This window comes from Rhamphochromis longiceps, linkage group LG15 (assembly GCF_057381845.1).
Source record: "Rhamphochromis longiceps isolate RC_006_pf linkage group LG15, R_longiceps_female_GT1.1, whole genome shotgun sequence".
NCBI classification, from domain to species: domain Eukaryota; kingdom Metazoa; phylum Chordata; class Actinopteri; order Cichliformes; family Cichlidae; genus Rhamphochromis; species Rhamphochromis longiceps.
This window is the reverse complement of record NC_140571.1, coordinates 43,088,248-43,107,898: the sequence shown is the minus strand read 5'-3', so window position 1 is coordinate 43,107,898 and position 19,651 is coordinate 43,088,248. Positions and strand designations below refer to the sequence as shown.

Sequence of the window (19,651 nt, the reverse complement as noted above, 5' to 3'; positions counted from 1 at the left end):
TGGAGTGCAGTCATGGGTCAGCAGAGTGAAGAGGAGGGGGCTCAGCACACATCCCTGCGGGGCCCCCGTGTTTAAAATGATGGTGCTGGATGTATTACTGCCGACCCGTACTGCTTGAGGTCTTCCGGTGAGGAAATCCAACAGCCAGTTGCACAGTGAGGTGTTGAGCCCCAGCTGGACCAGTTTTTGAGTGAGCCCCACTCATCTGGTTTGTTGGCAATATACTGGTGGGGAGTGCCAGCCCATGGGAGTGCCATGTGTAAATGTGTGATTTCCACATGTTATTCTTGATTTTTACAACATTTACTAACTCAGAAAGTTACAAAAATGACTTACTGAGGAAATTATTTCAGCATATTCTTGCTGTGCTAACACTTAATGTGATTTATCAACAGCAATGGATAAACAAAATAGGTTTAGTGGTCTGATTTTATGGCCAATAATCAATTTGAATAACATTTAGGTTATGTTAGCAGTAGCACCATAAAGTGACAAATCAACCTTTTGGTTGACCACTTTTAAAAAATAAATTATTAAACATTTAATTTCACTTTTTTAATGCTGTCAGGTGACACACATCTGTTTAGTAAGTCTTCTAACACTATCATAGATCAAAAAATTATATCCTTCTACCTTAGTTTAATCAAAAATGGTTGGAGAGAGTTATAAGAAGAGCCAACCGTTTACATTCACAGCGCCTTCTGGTGGATTTTTTGGGCATTACAGATGTAAACCAATTGGTAGAAAAGACTCAATAATGTAGGTCAATTTCAGTGAAAGCCTCAGTTAGATATAGGGCCTGAAAATGTGCTCTACCAATTGGTTGGGCAGAACCGTGTAAATGTGTCCGTCTGTGTACGTGTTTCTGCTTGGACACGGAGACGGGCTTTCACCCCCACAAACACGCTCCAGTGCAGTCCTCCAAAATCCCGACTGCACATTGTTGGACTCTGATGACACGTCAGTACTTCAGACTGCAGGCATACAACTGCTCACAGACTGCCTTCACACAAGCATAAAACAAGCATTAGTAATACACCGTATATAACAAAGATGCAGCAACAGTGTTGTCAGATTGGTTTCCGCAGGACTGAGTGCCAAGTTATCAGCTAACTAGCTTGCTTTGTGAGGTACAGCCATAAAATGTATGAGTGCAATGCACAGACAGAGATACCCGTGCTTCTTGGACAGGCTGTACCAAATAGCAAGTCATTTTCTTTCTTAGATAACAGCATTAAAATATATGTATAACAAATGTGGTGCAGAGCTGCAGTTCAGGGAGGGAAATTAGCAGAAACTAGCTTTCTTTTTTCAAACTACAAGTATCCATTTGCTTATTAATAAATTCTTAAGTTCTTCTCTTCTCCCTGCTAGACTAAATGTTTCCTATTAGAAAGGTACCCTGCACATGTGGGAGCTGCTTGTTGTTTTTAATTGGAGATGCACTGGGCGAATGTTCTCAGCGCCCTGCCAAGTTCTCTCTCGCCGTCTGCTTTGTCCTGCCCAGCCACCCCTGCCCTCCTCTCTGCTCACACTGAGAGACTCCCCAGCTCTTTTAATTTGCCAGGAAGATCTTATTAAGAGCATATACCTCCTCCAGAGAGGTACTCTGGCATCTGCTTGATTAAAATGATGGATGGCGATGGGGATATGCTGTCTCAGAGAAATTGTAAGGCTCAGAGAGGCATTTTGTCTTTCCAGGCCTCTCAGGTCACCCTCTGACTGCCTCCTCCACACTGGTGAAATTTTGGCATCACTGAAGGCGCCAATGGCCTGAGGCTAATGTAGCGCCGCTCGAATGCCAAGAGTCTGCTCAGTGGTTGGTTGGGCACTAATAGCTGTCAAGTGTGACATCAGTTAACTGATCCCAAAGCTTTTCAATTGTTTTCAAGCAGCTTCGGGGTCAAGAAAGCAACAGTGCAATAAAATACATGCTCACAGTGCAACCAGAGGAACCGCAGAGCAATTCTGCTAGAACATCATTTAGGCAATATACTAGTTTATATTCATTTCATGGATATTCAGATGGATTTTTGTTAACATAATTTGTTATAGTAAGAAATGTGTCACGTTATACAGCAATGCTGAAAGCCACATGTCAGGAATCAGTGCTCATGTACTGTGAACCATAAGTTTCACTTGTCACATTCACAAGACAGTGCAGTCCAAAATATACTGAGCTGAAGCCAATCAAAGAACAATGCTACCTATGGCGCCAAGTAACAAAGCAATATATGACAGTGCATATAAACATTTATGCAATCATGTGGAAAAACTGACTGCATCCTATGACGGAGCATCTTGTCGAACCACCTGTAGCAGCAGTGACTTCATGCAATCATTTTGTGTATCAGTCTGTCGCATCATCGTGTTCAGTGCAGGTGTTGTTTAGTTCATTGAGATCTGTGGGCACTCGTTTATACACAGCTCACTTAAGCTCTGACCACAGCATTTGAACTTGGATACAACTTTTGTTTTTTCAATAGGAAGAGGGCCATGTGACACATCAGACTTATTGGTAATGTCACAAGAACAACAATGGTGTGCTTGGTTTCAACGTAACTTTATTCTTTCATGAGTTATTTACAAGTTTCTGACCACTTATAAAATGTGTCCAATGTGCTGCCCATTGTGTTGGATTGTCAATGCAACCCTCTTCTCCCACTCTTCACACACTGATAGCAACACCGCAGGAGAAATGCCAGCACAGGCATCCAGTATCCGTAGTTTCAGGTGCTGCACATCTCGTATCTTCACACCATAGACAATTGCCTTCAGATGACCCCAAAGATAAAAGTCTAAGGGGGTCAGATCGGAGACCTTGGGGGCCATTCAACTGGCCCACGACGACCAATCCACTTTCCAGGAAACTGATCATCTAGGAATGCTCGGACCTGGCGTGAACTGAGGGTCCTGTTCCAATTTCTGTTTTGCCTATTCTGCAAATTCTGTGGCCGATCTGGGTCATCCTCGTTGAGATGCTGCAGTAGCTGGAGTTTGTAAGGGTGCCATTTGTGAGTAGCTAATATCCGCTGAAGCGATGTTCGACTAATGCCACTCTCCAGCGACATGCGGCGAGTGCTACGCTGTGGGCTCTTGCTGAATGAAGCTAGGACAGCCACTGATGTTTCTTCATTACTGACAGTTTTCTTGCGTCCACATTTTGGCAAATCCAACACTGAACCAGTTTCACGAAACTTAGCAAGCAGTTTGCTAACTGTAGCATGGGAGATGGGTGGTCTCGTAGGGTGTCTTGCATTGAAACCTGCTGCAATGACCCGGTTACTGCGTCCACCAGATATCAACACAATTTCGATCCGCTCCTCACGTGTTAACCTCTTCGACATGTCAATGACTGTGAACAAAGAGAAACTTGTAAATAACTCATGAAAGAATAAAGTTACGTTGAAACCAAGCACACCATTGTTTGTCTTGTGACATTACCAATAAGTTTGATGTGTCACATGGCCCTCTTCCTATTGAAGAAACAAAAGTTGTATCCAAGGTGGCCGACTTCTAAATGACCACCATGGTCACCGCCCATCTTGAGGAGTTTGCCCCTCACATATACTAATGTGCCACAAACAGGACTTTAATATCACCAACCATTCCCATGTTATTACGGTGTATCCACATAAATGGCCCACCCTGTAGAGTGTACAAAGGAAATCTGGGATGCAAAATAAAAAGGGATCTTTCTGCTTCCCAGCATGAGCATTGTTGTTTCATGTGCAAAGTATTCCCTGGCAGCCACAGTCACTGTGGGAAAGTCCTTTGTGAAAATGATCCCCGTGTGCCATGTCAGGTTGCTGAGAGACGGTCTGCCTGCTGCAGGGCTGCAGAGGTGCAGTATATGTTTGAAATAATCAGGAGAATTCTCCTAACCTGGCTGCTCCTGGCTTTCCACCACACTGAGGTCAGAATAAAGTTACTACATGATCTGGAGCCCACTGTCTATCAAAGCTGTCTACTTTTACACAACTTTCTTTTCATCAGCTGAGTAACTTTGCTACCTTTTTACCAAAAAGAACTAAACTGATGTCCACAGCTCCCATTTTATATGCCAATAAAGTCTAAACAATATTAGCAAATGGAAGTGTTGCATACTGCAAAAAACAAACCAACAGAATGAAGTGGGCCAAATGGCTTTTGTCTTATAAGAAGTATCAAAAATATCTTTACAAATACAATCTTACCTCAATTATGAACCTCTAAATAGTCAGTTCAATGTTGCTTTATGTCTGTGCAACCTGTAATCAACTTTGCAATCATTATCTTTCTTACTGAAACCTGATGCTAAAAATCTACCTTGCCTGCAGTGATTTCTTCTCCTCTTGGCAGATGTAAAATTGCTCATTGCTGTCGTCACCAAAGCTAAATTGAGATAGAGAGAGTTTTGTTGTGTCAAAGAGCTTTTGTCAATTGTACGACAACAACGTGAGGCCCATGTTGTCCGGTCAGCTGCTCAAGAATAGCTTATAGTTGTTAAGCTGCGGGATCAGCGCGCACAGCGATCTGTAACTACGAAAACACTTTTTGGTATTAAACTACAACACATGTCTGCAGACAGCCTTTAAATGAATAAGGTGCACCTGTTGGCATTTTATTGTTTTTATAAAAGCATTGAATGAGCAGCCAATAACACTACTGTATACTGTTACAAAAAACAGCTTAAAAAAACGGTAATATTCTGGGAGCTGGGGCGCCAAAATACGACCGTAAAATAACAGAAAATAACTTCCTCATGAAAATACGGTTATTTCCAGTAATGAAAATAGAGTTTGTTGCGCTAATTTTACATGGGATTCTGCCTTTTCCAAGTGCTTTTAGACATTAAATTAGGAACATTTTAACGTGATCAAACAATGAAATTACCTATAAACAAGGGTAATACGTAAATGTACAGAAATATACAGTTAAATAAAAATGGATTGCATGCCCTGGGACAGAGGCGAGGCTGCCATATCACACCATCGGCCCCTCTGGCCATCACCTGTAGGTGAAGAGTCTTGACCACGGACACAAGGACCAAGAGTGTCCGAGGCGGGGCTCGAACCGGCAACCTTCTGATCACAAGGCGAACTGCCAACTCTTGAGCCACGATCGCCCTAAAGAGCAATGATAATACTTATGTGATGTAACACAAGCTTATAGGAATCATGTTATATACTTTTCCATAGCATTACATTTGAATTCAACAGTTCGATCTTTCAAATAACGGACAGATATTTGTGAAACCATGATACATTTGTGAATCTGTATCTAAATATGCATATGTACAGACAGATACATTTAATAATCATGAAAATTATGTTTTATTAAGTTACAGTGATTTAACGTTAATTTACATTTGAAATGTGAAATCAGTCTATTTACGTAACTTTAATGATGTTCTAGAAGAACAGAGCAAAACTGTAAAATGCAGTAAAATACTTTCATATTAGGATGTTTTCCTACAGTGCAGCCGCGACCTTGTGGTTGTTAGTTCACATTCATTGGCCGATGCTTAGCATCATGTTATTATGTGTCCCAACATCCAATGGCATGTCACATTGTTTTCATGGCCACACCCTCACCCCAGGTGCAGAGGCCTATTTCTTTGTTGTGAATACTTTGAGATTTGTATTAATTGCAAGTCCTACCTCTACATTTATTTTTTAAAATATATAATTAGCACAGCGTGCAATGTTTTATGTTTTTATTCCTATTAATTATATTTTCACTTGTTACCTCTGAATTATTGAATCAGACCTAGATGACATGAAATCAGCACAATTATAATTCAAATACTCCTTTAATTATTGATTATTCTCATTAATTTCCGATCATTTTATATATTTTTCCATAGTATTACATTTGAATTTAACAGATCATTCTCTCACATAACAGACAAATATTTGTGAAATTATGATACATTTCTGACTGTATTTTTACAATCTAAATATGCATATGTACAAAAAAATATTTAAAAAACAAGTAAATTGTGTTTTACTGTATTTACAGTGATGTTATGTTATTTTACCTTTGACATGTAAAATCACAGCCTACTTATGTAAATGTAATGATATTCTAGAAAGACAGTACAAAACTGTAAAATATACAGTAAGATACTTTGACATTACTATTCTTTGGAACAGTGTAGCTTTACTCCCAGCAGATAAACATTTGCTGACAAGAGTTTGAAGATGACTGTCTTATTAAAAATTCAAAAACTGTCTTTTTGTGATCTAAACATCTCAGATTTTTCTAGATATCTGTATAACATCCTGAAAGGAGGATGTCTTTTTAAAGGCCATTACTGAGCAGAACATGGATTGGTGAATTTGTAGTTTATTGCATTTCAAGACCTATTTTCTTACTCCAGCCCACCTGCTGAACTCAACCCCATCTCGCACCATCAGGTCTAATCAGGGTTTCCTCTGTGTTTATGGAGCTGTGGCTGCTGGGAGGTGTGGTTCACCTAAATACCTGGCCACAGCACAACACTGAGCTTGGTGTCTATTGGCTCTCATTAGCTGTGCCACTTTGCACCAATACAGTGGGCAGGGATGCACCCAGGCTGTAGCTTTTAACTGCCTCTAACAGTGTATTAACCATTAATTCAATTTAAAGACGGAATAAGAAGGTCTTCACCTTCCCATTGCACAGAATGACCATAATGCACCTGTGAATCACTGATTACCTGGCTGGCTGCTAACAATTTGTTTTCTAGCCTCTGTTGTGGGTCAAAATCTCCCACTGAACTGTTACCACCCCACCCGCTCCAGTTATTAAGTCAGCGCAGCCTACTCATCCCTGTTGTGTGACTTTATTAAGGTGAAATTAAGCCCACAACTAACTTTAAATACCACCGTTTAATAAGGCCCACTTTACAATTTTCAAATTCTGAACTAATAGCTTTAAAATTGCTTAATAACTCCTATATGTCTCATGCAGAAGGACGATAAAATGTGTATCCAGCCCCATCTGCTCCTCGTTACGTTACTTGCTAATCGGTGTTATTAGTCCGCAGCATATGGAAACTGCCTCACCAAATGGAGTACATACTGACTTTTCTAAGCAGGAAAATATCAGTGCAAACTGATTTGAAAGCTCACATATAGAGCAACACAAATCCATAGCAGGAAACTGATTGAAGTGTTAAATTCATTGAAGTGGAAAAATCAGTTTTGTGTGCAACTTGAACTGTCTCTGAGATGAACAGTGAAATGTTTCACTCCACTGCCAACCTCTCCTGCATCGCACCACATTCAGTATTTATTTGAACATGCTGGTATAACATTAGTGTGGCATCTTGATGCCTCAGTTTGAGCTTGGCGTTAATTACCTGTGCAACTCTGCAGAGCTGCAGGCTAACTGTACAATACTGTACTGTACTAGCAATGAACTTTGTGGAATCACACAAGAACCTGAAGCAGGTTTATAGTTAGCCATGGGCAGGTGATCCCTGTATCATGTCACTCCAGTTCTACATTAATAATCTGCCATATCCTGTATGGACTTTTTAAAAACAGCCCCACTGTGTGTTCCTTGTTGTCAGTTGCATTAGACATCTCTGTCAGTTGCAGCACTATCATATTTTCCTTAAAGACACACAGCCTGGTGGACGATGGGCTCAATTGCTTGTTTTGAGTTTTATTGTATGCAACATGCTGCTTATTTTCTAAATCCAGAGTAAAATAGACCATGACGCTCTGCCCTAGGGTGCCTACTGCACTTCTGTTCACTCGGTTTCAAATCAGGTGAGATTGTTGTGGTTCAAACATTCAGTTCAAGGCTTTAAAAACAGGAAACAAATGAGGCTACATCCATCACTTAAATACAGTCTATGGTTAACGATGCTAATATCCCCCGTCATTGCTTTTTTGATTTTTCTGTGTGTTACATATAGACAACTACTGATTAGCGATAATATCTCCTGATGAGATCGAGGCTTGCTGATGATTTCCTGCCTTAGTTGTCAGAAAAGCTTTGGGACTCACCTTTTCATCTATTCACTTCACTGTTGACTCAGTTCGGTGTAAATTGAAAATACTGTTCACCTAATAATGATGCAGTTTTCCTTCTTGACAAAACCTCCATGGATTTCATTTAAGACACCTTTTAGGGCAAAGTATTTCCATTTGAGGGTGAAGAAAATCCACTTCCTCAGCTGAATGAAGTGAAAGCGAATTACTTTAACGTTCAGCTAAGAGCCTGAGCTCAGCTCAACATTAGAGGCTGTCAGAGGTGCAGGGTGTGAAGCTGTTAAGCTTAGCGAAGTGATGGACTGTCATATTAGGAAAACTGTTTCAGTGACTGACGCCCACCTCAATGTGATATTTTTTATAACGCTGGTATTTTGGCAATTTAAATAAAAAAAAATCATAGTTTTGTGTGATTATGGTTTTTCGTGCATTTGTGTTTTTGTAAAGTGTTGGGTTACTCTTCTTCCTGCCAAAGAGCTGATGTAAAGAAGGAGCAAGCCAGAGTGATTGACAGCAGTGGTCAGATGACACATTTCTTTACAGTAGGCTGTATGTAAACAGTCTTTGACTGACAGCCAGTCAGCTGGAGCACAATGCAGTCTCCTCTTGTGTTTCAGTAATGCAATAACAATTCTATCCTATCCTTTTCTAACAAACTTTAATACAAAATATTTCTCTCTGAGTCACAGCAGATTGAGCTGTAGAGCTTAAAAACACAGTCATTTTCTCCTCTCAACTTTGTGCCTCTTTTACTGCACTCGCAGAGCACATGCATGAATATCAGGTGTCTTGGGAGGAGTGCAAAATCCATAACCAGCTTTGCTCTATTGTCATGGAAAATGTCAAAGATTCAGTTCTCTGTAGTCGTTAGCGGGAACAAAATCATCTGAGACAGGATGCTGTAGTGGTTACTCGGTTTCAGGCTGCACATTTCAGCTGTCTGATAAATAAATACAAAGCCTTTCCCAGCCAACATTTATATGTGGGGCCCATATGGTTTGGAAATGGGCTGAAAAATGGGCCCCATATAGGATTGTCCGCGGGTTCCGTAATGGCCCCATGTTAAATGCCCATATAGGTGTTATATTGGTAAAATCTAGGAACTAAATGGGCCCCAACTGGGCAACATACACAGAAACCCACCCGGGCCCCATCTTTTAATTTTTTTTGGGTACCATGTGGGCACCACATAGGCTAAAAAGTGGGTTTTAAGTGGGATTGTCCGCGGGTTCCATAATGGCCCCATTTTATAAGCCCATCTTGGTGTTATATTGGCAAAATCTAGGAACTAAATGGGCCCCAACTGGGCAACATACACAGAAACCCACCCAGGCCCCATCTTTCAAGTTTTTTGTGGGTACCACGTGGGCACCACATAGGCTAAAAAGTGGGTTTTAAGTGGGATTGTCCGCGGGTTCCATAATGGCCCCATTTTATAAGCCCATCTTGGTTTTATATTGGTAAAATCTAGGAACTAAATGGGCCCCAAATGGGCAACATACACAGAAACCCACCCAGGCCCCATCTTTCAAGTTTTTTGTGGGTACCACGTGGGCACCACATAGGCTAAAAAGTGGGTTTTAAGTGGGATTGTCCGCGGGTTCCATAATGGCCCCATTTTATAAGCCCATCTTGGTTTTATATTGGTAAAATCTAGGAACTAAATGGGCCCCAAATGGGCAACATACACAGAAACCCACCCAGGCCCCATCTTTCAAGTTTTTTGTGGGTACCACGTGGGCACCACATAGGCTAAAAAGTGGGTTTTAAGTGGGATTGTCCGCGGGTTCCATAATGGCCCCATTTTATAAGCCCATCTTGGTTTTACATTGGTAAAATCTAGGAACTATATGGGCCCCAACTGGGCAACATACACTGAAACCCACCCAGGCCCCATCTTTCAAGTTTTTTTGTGGGTACCATGTGGGCACCACATAGGCTAAAAAGTGGGTTTTAAGTGGGATTGTCCGCGGGTTCCATAATGGCCCCATTTTATAAGCCCATCTTAGTGTTATATTGGCAAAATCTAGGAACTAAATGGCACCCAACTGGGAAAGTACACAAAAACCCACCCAGGCCCCATCTTTCAAGTTTTTTGTGGGTACCATGTGGGTTCCACATAGGCTAAAAAGTGGGTTTTAAGTGGGATTGTCCGCGGGTTCCATAATGGCCCCATGTTAAATGCCCATCTTGGTGTTATATTGGTAAAATCTGGGAACTAAATGGACCCCAACTGGGCAAAGTACTCAGAAACCCACCTGGGCCCCATTTTTCAAGTTCTTAGTGTGTACAAGATGAGGAAAACATGAGCTAAAAAGTTGGAATGGTATTATCAGTGGGTTCTGTAGTTGCATCTTACTTCTTGTTTGAATTGGCTAATTTCTGGCACTGGGCGGGTCCCATGTAGAAAAACAGCCACAAAATCAAATTAACAGACGGCCAATACGGCTTCTGTGACACAAAGACACTAAATATATTAAAGCTGACTGCAAATAGAAACATCAAGAGGGGACACAAAACACATTTTGTTCACATTTATTTTGTCACACAACTGTGGGTTTAAGTAACTGTATTCCAAGGAGTGTGAACTTAAAAAACTAGAAATATCAAACTACATTCAAATTGCTTAGAGTTGAAACTGTAGCAACATGGGAAAAAATAAGAAGGGAAACTCAGAACCTTGTCTTGAATCAGCAGAGGTGTCTGTTATGTTTTTTTACAGAGCCGTTAGTCTATTTTGTCCCCTAGCAGCCCTCAGTCCTCCTCTGTCTCTAGCTCCAGTGAACCATTTGGAGAGAGCTTTCTCTGCTTCTTGCAGGTTGACTTTTGCAGTCAAAGAATTCTTCTTCAGTGCCTCTGCAAATGAAGAAGAAAAATGGGTAAGCCAAAGTAAAGGTAACCATAGCTTACTTCCTTTGGTAATGATTTACAAAGAACAATGTTTATTTCACTTTCTTGCCTCAAATATATAAGATGGCACAATAACCAATCTCACTTACACTTTCAAACACTTTATTAAAAAAAGTGTCTCAAGTGAAATTAACTTACCATACACAACATTAAAGAGGCGCAAATCTCGGAACTTTTTCTTCCCATGTCGGCCAAGCAAGTTGTACTCCACGGCAAGCTCGGGTGATATGAGGAATTTCATCATTCTCCTTGTAGCATCATCTACACTTGTTCCCCCTATATCTGCTACCATGGCAACCTGAGGGGAACATACAAAAAGGACAGATTAGATCATAGGTGTCAAACTCTGGCCTGCGGGCCAAATTTGGCCCGCAGCCTACTTATATTTGGCCCGCGAAGCCATACCAAATTACTATTAGAGCTGGGCTACTGGTATTATACAGCTACTATATATATATATATATATATTGTTTAGTATTAAGCTTTGCTTGTTCCATATTCAGTTTTTCAGAAAAATGTGTTTGAGTCTATAAGAAAAGATTCATTCCTATATCTGGAGGAATAAATATATTTCAATAAATATTAACGTTAGCCCGCGACTTTGTTCCAGTTTTGAATTTTGGCCCACTGTGTATTTGAGTTTAACACCCCTGAATTAGATACTGGCATCTGGGTAGGATGCCTCCCTGGGGAGGCGTTTTGGGCACATCCAACCAGGAAGAGACCCAGAGGAACACCCAGGACATGCAAAAGGGACTATGTTTCTCTGCTGGCCTGGAAATGCCTTGGGATTCCGCTGGAGGAGCAGGGCCAAGAGACTGGAGAGAGCGAAGTCTGGGCCTCTCTACTTAGTACCGGATTGGGTCACAGGGGGAGCAGCCTAAGCTTAAGATAATGGACCAGGAATGGAGGATAAATGGACGCTTTACATATTACTTAATGTTAATTGTGTGGAGATAAAAAAATACTACACAGCAAAATCTCCAGTTTTAAATTAACACTGGAGAGTGTCTATATGGGTCCACACCTCAGAGTGTTAAATACAACACTGTTGAGTGTTAAATTAACACTTTTGACAGTGTTATATGTTTAAAAGTAACCTAGTCAGTTTTGAAGATTAACAATGGCTAACACTGAGCAGTGCTGATTTTCTAATACTGGAAAATAACTCAAAATGTTAGAAATATTCCAGTACCGTCATGGAAAACCACCATGGTGGAAAACCAAAACAGCAAAAGTAAGAGGGAATTCATGACGATGTTTACGTGAAGCGAAATTTTCAGTGTAGTTTGGATCTTCTTTTGCTGCTGGTTCAGTCAATATTGTTTGAAAAAAGATAAAACCTGCAGCTTCAGAATCTAGCACAAAAAACACAAAGTGCCGTCGGCTGAGAAAGGCCACATCTCACTGATTCTGATCTGTCGGCGGGTCCGCGCTTTGTGTTTACATCTTTGTGCAGAATGCGTGTGCCTGCTCTCATTTACTTTCTCCAAACTAAAATAGGTTTTATTTGATAAATCTATAATCAAAACCCACCCCTATTCCTTACCCCTTTATCATTTATCCATAATGTTAAGCAGGACACCTGTGAATATTTTGTTGTTTTAGCTGTAAAAGTGTCATAAAATCAGCTGTGAGTGTGTGTGCTTTTTTCCATTTTTTCAGGATTACTTCTAGTTTCCACATCTGCTAGGTTTTTTTCTCTACTGTATACTATAAGAGTGTAATCGGGGATTAATAACAGAAAAGGGCAAAAAACAAACTTGAAATTTTACTGTTGTTTTAACTGAAAAAGGGACTCATAATGTACATGAATAAAAGATTTCGAATAGGCAATTTGAATTATTAATTGTAAAACAGAACAAAAACAATTTTGTGACCTTTGGCCCTGTGGTTTGTTTTTGGGCATCTCTTTTCTTCTAAATAAGACCAGCTGTGTTGGGCCCCTGGTAGAGCTCTGGTTGGAAGAGACAGGTTGGAAAAACCTGTCATCGGCGACGGGTTGGGGGCTAAAAGGTTAAAATAAATAGGAACTGGCCAGAATTTGCATAAACTATCATAGCAGAACAAATATAAGAAATCTATCCGTTATCAAAATCAGAATCAAATGCTTCATTAGAATAAAAAAAATGTAACTTTCTGGAAGGTAAACATATGGTATAGGGCTGCCACAAACGATTATTTTGATAGTCGACTAGTCACCGATTATTTTTGCGATTAGTCGACTAATCAGATCATCATCCATTGGACATAAAACGTACAGCTTATTGCTGTCAGGGCTGCCGAGGCGAGCCGTGTGGAATAAATGAGGATCCAAGCGCAGGCAGTCGTAGAGGAGTGAAGGTGATTTATTTGAACACAAAGGAATGTGGACAAACAGCAAACGGGGCTCGAACTAAACTAAACTGGGAAACAACTAAACTACAGAGCACAAACCTGAATGAAAACGAGCAGAGGAGGATGACGATGAACAGCAGGGAGCAGACACGGTGGATACACAGACTGACACTGAGTAATACAGACGAACCGGCAACAGGCAGGAGAACACACAGGGCTTAAATACACACACCAGTAATCAGGGGATGAGAGACAGGAGGGCAACACAGCTGGGAGGAATCTGGGCTGACGGGACAGGGGAAACGTAAACTGATCACACTCACATACGACACAGACCTTCACAATAAAACAGGAAACTCAGATACATGGAACCAGACAAGACATTGAACTAAACAGACAGATTCACAAACAGATGGGGAGACACCATAGACAGACAGGTACAGACGCAGACTTAGAGGCAGATCGAAAATAACACAGAACTTAAACAATCATCATCTAGAAAATGATAACAAACTAAAAGCGCTGGGTCACCGACCCAGGACCATGACAGTACCCCCCCCTCAAGGGCTGGCACCAGACAGCCCAGCAGAAACGAAAAAACGGACCAAAACAAAACAGAAAACAACCCGACCAGGGCGGGCGGAGGGGGCCCAGGACGGAGGGACAGAGTCCAAAAAGGCCCAGATGGTCAAGTTCAGGAGGCCGACCATGCGAACGGCAACGGGGCAGGTCCGGATGCCGGCCGCGCAGTAGGCAGTGGCGTGGAAACAGTTCCGGGGGCCGACCGTGCGGACGGCAACGGCGGCGCGGAAACAGTTCCGGGGGCCGACCGTGCGGACGGCAACGGCGGCGCGGAAACAAGTCCGGGGGCCGACCGTGCGGACGGCAACGGCGGCGCGGAAACAAGTCCGGGGGCCGACCGTGCGGGCGGCAACGGCGGCGTGGAAACAAGTCCGGGGGCCGACCGTGCGGAAGGCAATGGCGGCGTTCAGGAGGGCGTCCATGGTGGCGGAGATGCCCAACAAGCGGCCTGGCAGATGACCGACGATGAGGAGGTGGTAGTAGAGGACCTGAAGGCTGCGTGGCCCCTGCAGCCCCAGGCGAAGCGGAGGCTGGACCAGACGAGGCGGAGGCGGAGGCTGGACCAGGCGAGGCTGATGAGTATGCTGGAGCCGGACCAGGCGAGGCTGATGAGTATGCTGGAGCCGGACCAGGCGAGGCTGATGAGTATGCTGGAGCCGGACCAGGCGAGGCTGATGAGTATGCTGGAGCCGGACCAGGCGATGCTGATGAGTATGCTGGAGCCGGACCAGACGAAGCAGCTGATGAGGATGAAGCAGTGGCTGGACCAGACGAAGCAGCTGATGAGGATGAAGCAGTGGCTGGACCAGACGAAGCAGCTGAAGCTGAAGAGGAGGATGCTGGAGCCGAAGCTGAAGAGGAGGATGCTGGAGCCGAAGCTGAAGAGGAGGATGCTGGAGCCGAAGCTGAAGAGGAGGATGCTGGAGCCGAAGCTGAAGAGGAGGATGCTGGAGCCGAAGCTGAAGAGGAGGATGCTGGAGCCGAAGCTGAACCAGACGATGCTGACGCAGAAGCTGGACCAGACGATGCTGACGCAGAAGCTGGACCAGACGATGCTGACGCAGAAGCTGGACCAGACGATGCTGACGCAGAAGCTGGACCAGGCAAAGCAGCTGATGAGGACGCTGAAGCTGGACCAGGCAAAGCAGCTGATGAGGACGCTGAAGCTGGACCAGGCAAAGCAGCTGATGAGGACGCTGAAGCTGGACCAGGCAAAGCAGCTGATGAGGACGCTGAAGCTGGACCAGGCAAAGCAGCTGATGAGGACGCTGAAGCTGGACCAGGCAAAGCAGCTGATGAGGACGCTGAAGCTGGACCAGGCAAAGCAGCTGATGAGGATGCTGAACCTGGACCAGGCAAAGCAGCTGATGAGGATGCTGAACCCGGACCAGGCGACGGCGTGGAGGATGCAGCAGAGGCCGGGCCAGGCAACGGCGTGGGGGATGCAGACGGAGGCGCTGCAGCAGGTGGCGGCATGGATGAAACTGCTGCTGCAAGCGTGGATGAGGCTGCTGGTGGAGCGGCTGGTGGTTGGACAGGCTCCTCGGGCCCCCCAGCTGACGAGGAAGAAGGCTGGATGGGCTCCACGGGCCCCCCAGCAAAAACAGTCTCAGAACCAGTGGGCACTGGAGCCCCTGGCACACACAGAACAGAACCAGCAGGTGCGGAGACCTCTGGCAGGAACGCAACAGAACCAGCAGGCACACGGGCCTCTGGCAGGAACGCAACAGGACCAGCAGGCACACGGGCCTCTGGCAGGGACAGAACAGGACCAGCAGGCACACGGGCCTCTGGCAGGGACAGAACAGGACCAGCAGGCACAGTGGCCCCTGGCAAACACATAGCAGACTTCAGCTGCCCAGAGCGTTGACTCTGCTCAGGCAGTGACAGCTGGGTGCAGTCCTCAGCTGGTTTCTTGACCTCCAGGGATCCAGAGTCAGCTGGGGACTGAACCCCGGCCTCTGGGGAGGCCCTGGAGTGTGTCGCAGTCTCAGAACTGGCCAGCTTTTGAGGACTGTTGACAGTATTGTTAGATTTGTCTCTCTGCTTGGAGTGGATGGGCGAGAAGCAGTGTCTTTCGGGTTGAATTGACTTGTATGGTTTTACAGGTGGAACAACTGACACAGGATGCAGGGCTGGTGGCTGCTGAACAGGAGGCTGAACTGAGGGCGACTGACATAGTGGTTGTGATGACAACGGTGGTGGAATTAGAGACTGAGCTTGAGGCCGTGCGGCTAACTGAGCTTGAGGCCGTGCGGCTAACTGAGCTTGAGGCCGTGCGGCTAACTGAGCTTGAGGCCGTGCGGCTAACTGAGCTTGAGGCCGTGCGGCTAACTGAGCTTGAGGCCGTGCGGCTAACTGAGCTTGAGGCCGCGGTTCAAATGAATAAACAGTCCTAGTATTATCAGAGCTGGTGTTAATGGTCTCTGGGTTATATGTCACAGTTTTAGCAGACCCTAGGTTGGCTGACACGGGTTTAACAGTTTCAGAAGAACAACAGCCCTTTGCTTTCGCTGAAGTCTTAAAAATGCCAACCTGGGAGAGATCGGTTATCACGAAGGTAGGTAAGCTTTGTGAATGAGCTCCCACTGACACACCCCGAACAACCCCAGAAGAAAAAGCCTTACAGTTCAGATTGGAGCCGTTATCCTTTTTACTCACCACAGTCGGCCGCTCTGATATCCTGGGGTCCGACTGTGGCGAGGGGCGTCGACGGCGTGAGTGCCGTTTCCCAATTGACGGCTGGACCGACGGGCCGGGCAGGACACTCTCCGTCGGGTCAGGGAGTGAAGCATGAGTTGCAGAGTGGGTGGTAGCAGGGGGGAGAAGATGAAGCTCGTTCAGAACGAAATTCTGTGTGAGCGGGTGAAGTGAGCTGAGCAACCAGGGGAGACCAGAAACTAAGCGCTGTAGCCGAACAGCTATGCCTTGGCGGAATTCTCTCCCCTCATGCTCGAGCCATAAGTTAATTAATCTGTCCACCGAGTAAATAATGTCCTCCCGGAGCTCCTCGGGCGGGTTGACTGCTGCTGGGTCCATAGTGGCCGGTTCGTACTGTCAGGGCTGCCGAGGCGAGCCGTGTGGAATAAATGAGGATCCAAGCGCAGGCAGTCGTAGAGGAGTGAAGGTGATTTATTTGAACACAAAGGAATGTGGACAAACAGCAAACGGGGCTCGAACTAAACTAAACTGGGAAACAACTAAACTACAGAGCACAAACCTGAATGAAAACGAGCAGAGGAGGATGACGATGAACAGCAGGGAGCAGACACGGTGGATACACAGACTGACACTGAGTAATACAGACGAACCGGCAACAGGCAGGAGAACACACAGGGCTTAAATACACACACCAGTAATCAGGGGATGAGAGACAGGAGGGCAACACAGCTGGGAGGAATCTGGGCTGACGGGACAGGGGAAACGTAAACTGATCACACTCACATACGACACAGACCTTCACAATAAAACAGGAAACTCAGATACATGGAACCAGACAAGACATTGAACTAAACAGACAGATTCACAAACAGATGGGGAGACACCATAGACAGACAGGTACAGACGCAGACTTAGAGGCAGATCGAAAATAACACAGAACTTAAACAATCATCATCTAGAAAATGATAACAAACTAAAAGCGCTGGGTCACCGACCCAGGACCATGACAATTGCACCAGCAGCATCTGCTCTTATATAACTATCATTAGCTTACAGCTTTAAGTGTTTAAGGTCTGTGCTAACTAAAAATAAAGAAAGACAAGATGATAGTTTATTAAATTTGAATGAAATTTGCAGATTGTTTCGGTGAAGTTTAATAAACTCCTTGCTATCTAAAATATAACAGGACACCGGAGTAAATTCTTGAGCATCTCACACTTCTGATAATCAGCTGTCTGCTTGATGTTTATTCAGCTGTGTAAAAACTATAACTTTAATCTCAGCCAAACCGATTTACTCAGGAACAAATAAAATACAAAAAAAGCCAAACAATAACAGTTTTAAGTTATCTAAGTGACTTATATATGTTTAACCTGAGTAGCGAAAGACGGCGGTAGGTTTGAAAACGATTTGCCGGGAGTCCGGTGTTCTCACGGCGCTAGTGAGCCTAGCCCCCGGCTAGCTATCGAGCTAGTGGGTAACAGACGTCTCCGAAAACGTCGGAGCGCTTTTGAAAATATGTGGTGTCTTGATAAACTGAGCAGATATTTGAGGTTTACACAGCTACATTCTAGCCTGAAAATATGCTAAACGTTTATTTTGTGACCCAGAAAGAATAATAAGAGTAATATTAAAACTAACTAGCTGCCGCCATTGTTGGAAACTGAGCTGGGCTGCGCTATGAATTCTGGGACAGAGCTACTTCTTCTTCGGGGTTTAACGGCAGCTGACATCCTTGTACATGCAGTGCTGCCATCTTCTGTTTCAGTCCGTTATTACACTCTTAAATCCTGCTATTATTCCTGCGTCTTTTGTGATCTTACAAAGCTTCAAACGACACGTCGACTATTAAATCAGTCGTCGACCATTTTGATAGTCGACGTAATCGTGACTAGTCGACTAATCGTGGCAGCCCTAATGTGGTATAAAAGTAACATCTCAGAAAAAAAAAAAAATCATAGCAACAGAAAGACATGGTAGCAGATGTGATGGTCTCTGGCCTGCTTTGCTGCCTCAGGACCAGTAAGACTTGCTGTGTTAAATGAAACCAATTATGCTGTATACCAAAAAAAATCATGAAGGAGAATGTCTTTCAGGAAATATATAAAAGAATTTTTCTGGCTACTGTATAAAGAACAGTGGCAAGCAGAATGGGGAGGAAAAAAAAAAACTTACTACAGCAGACATGAGACTGGAGTCCTCCAGTTTTCCATTAAGAGCCTCAACATCGTCTTGGGTTTTAAGAGGTAAAACAACCCCTTCAGGGACCTCCGTAACTGAACCGTTTTTCTGCTTCAGCAAGGCATTTAACATCTTGCTATGAACCAGTTGAGTCTCCTTCACTTCCTCTAAAATGGCAAGTACTTTCGAGAACATGGCTTCACAAGTGGGGCTGGCGGCACTCCGGGCAGTGGGGCTGGCGGCACTCCGGGCAGCGGGGCTGGCGGCACTCCGGGCAGCGGGGCTGGCGGCACTCCGGGCAGCGGGGCTGGCGACTACACTATTGTTTTTTCCAGAGGGTCGCTGAAGGAGTTGTTCTGGAGGCGTGGGTGGAAGTTCTTCATCTGAATCAGAAGGCTCACTTGATTCAGTGTGGCTGCTCAGTTGATTGATCAGTTTAACACTTGGCCTAGAAAGGTTAAGCACAGAACATTTATGACACTGCAGGAAATAAACTTCATCTTGTTTGTATGCTAGTACCACTTACTTTCTTTTTCTTATGCCATTCTCATTGTCCGTCAAGTCTGATGAATACTCTTTAATTGTCCCACAAGGGGAAATTTGGTTGTAACAGCAGCCAGAAAGACACATATAGAAACAAACAGTACACAGGACACAGAACAGAAACATACAATAATACAGTAATACAGGGCCTTACATTTTCAAAAGCCTCCAAGTAAAAAAAAAAAAAGTTCATGTATAAACTTTTAAAGAAAAGGAAATACAGATGTAGTGTACAAATAAAGTCAAACTTACCTGCATTTCCCATGACACGGACATTGCAGAGTATCCAGTTGCTGGTTGGTGGTGTTCCTTCCTTTACAGCCTTTGTCACATTCACCAATGAGGCAGGAGGCCACCAGCATAATTTTCTCTCTGCGTCATGGAACCACTCTGATGGAATGATGTCTACCTTCTTGCAGCCATCAGAGTCAACTTCATCCACAAACTCGACCACACTGAATGAAGACATC

At 44.2% G+C, this 19,651-nt stretch overlaps 2 protein-coding genes across 13 annotated transcripts in view; one reads left to right on the top strand and one right to left on the bottom strand.

Annotated features, from left to right (window-relative positions):
- Positions 1 to 19,651, top strand: part of ptprfa (protein tyrosine phosphatase receptor type Fa) — a 376,185-nt gene that overhangs the window by 185,552 nt on the left and 170,982 nt on the right. The gene's annotated exons all lie outside the window — the stretch shown is intronic.
- LOC146653284 (uncharacterized) lies at positions 10,684 to 19,650 on the bottom strand. Its single transcript, XM_085383095.1, has 5 exons — positions 19,434 to 19,650; positions 19,165 to 19,213; positions 18,633 to 19,086; positions 11,016 to 11,175; positions 10,684 to 10,823 (listed from the first exon to the last, which is right to left on the bottom strand). The coding sequence occupies exons 1-5, from the start codon at positions 19,648 to 19,650 to the stop codon at positions 10,684 to 10,686; spliced, it is 1,020 nt and encodes a 339-aa protein (XP_085239221.1).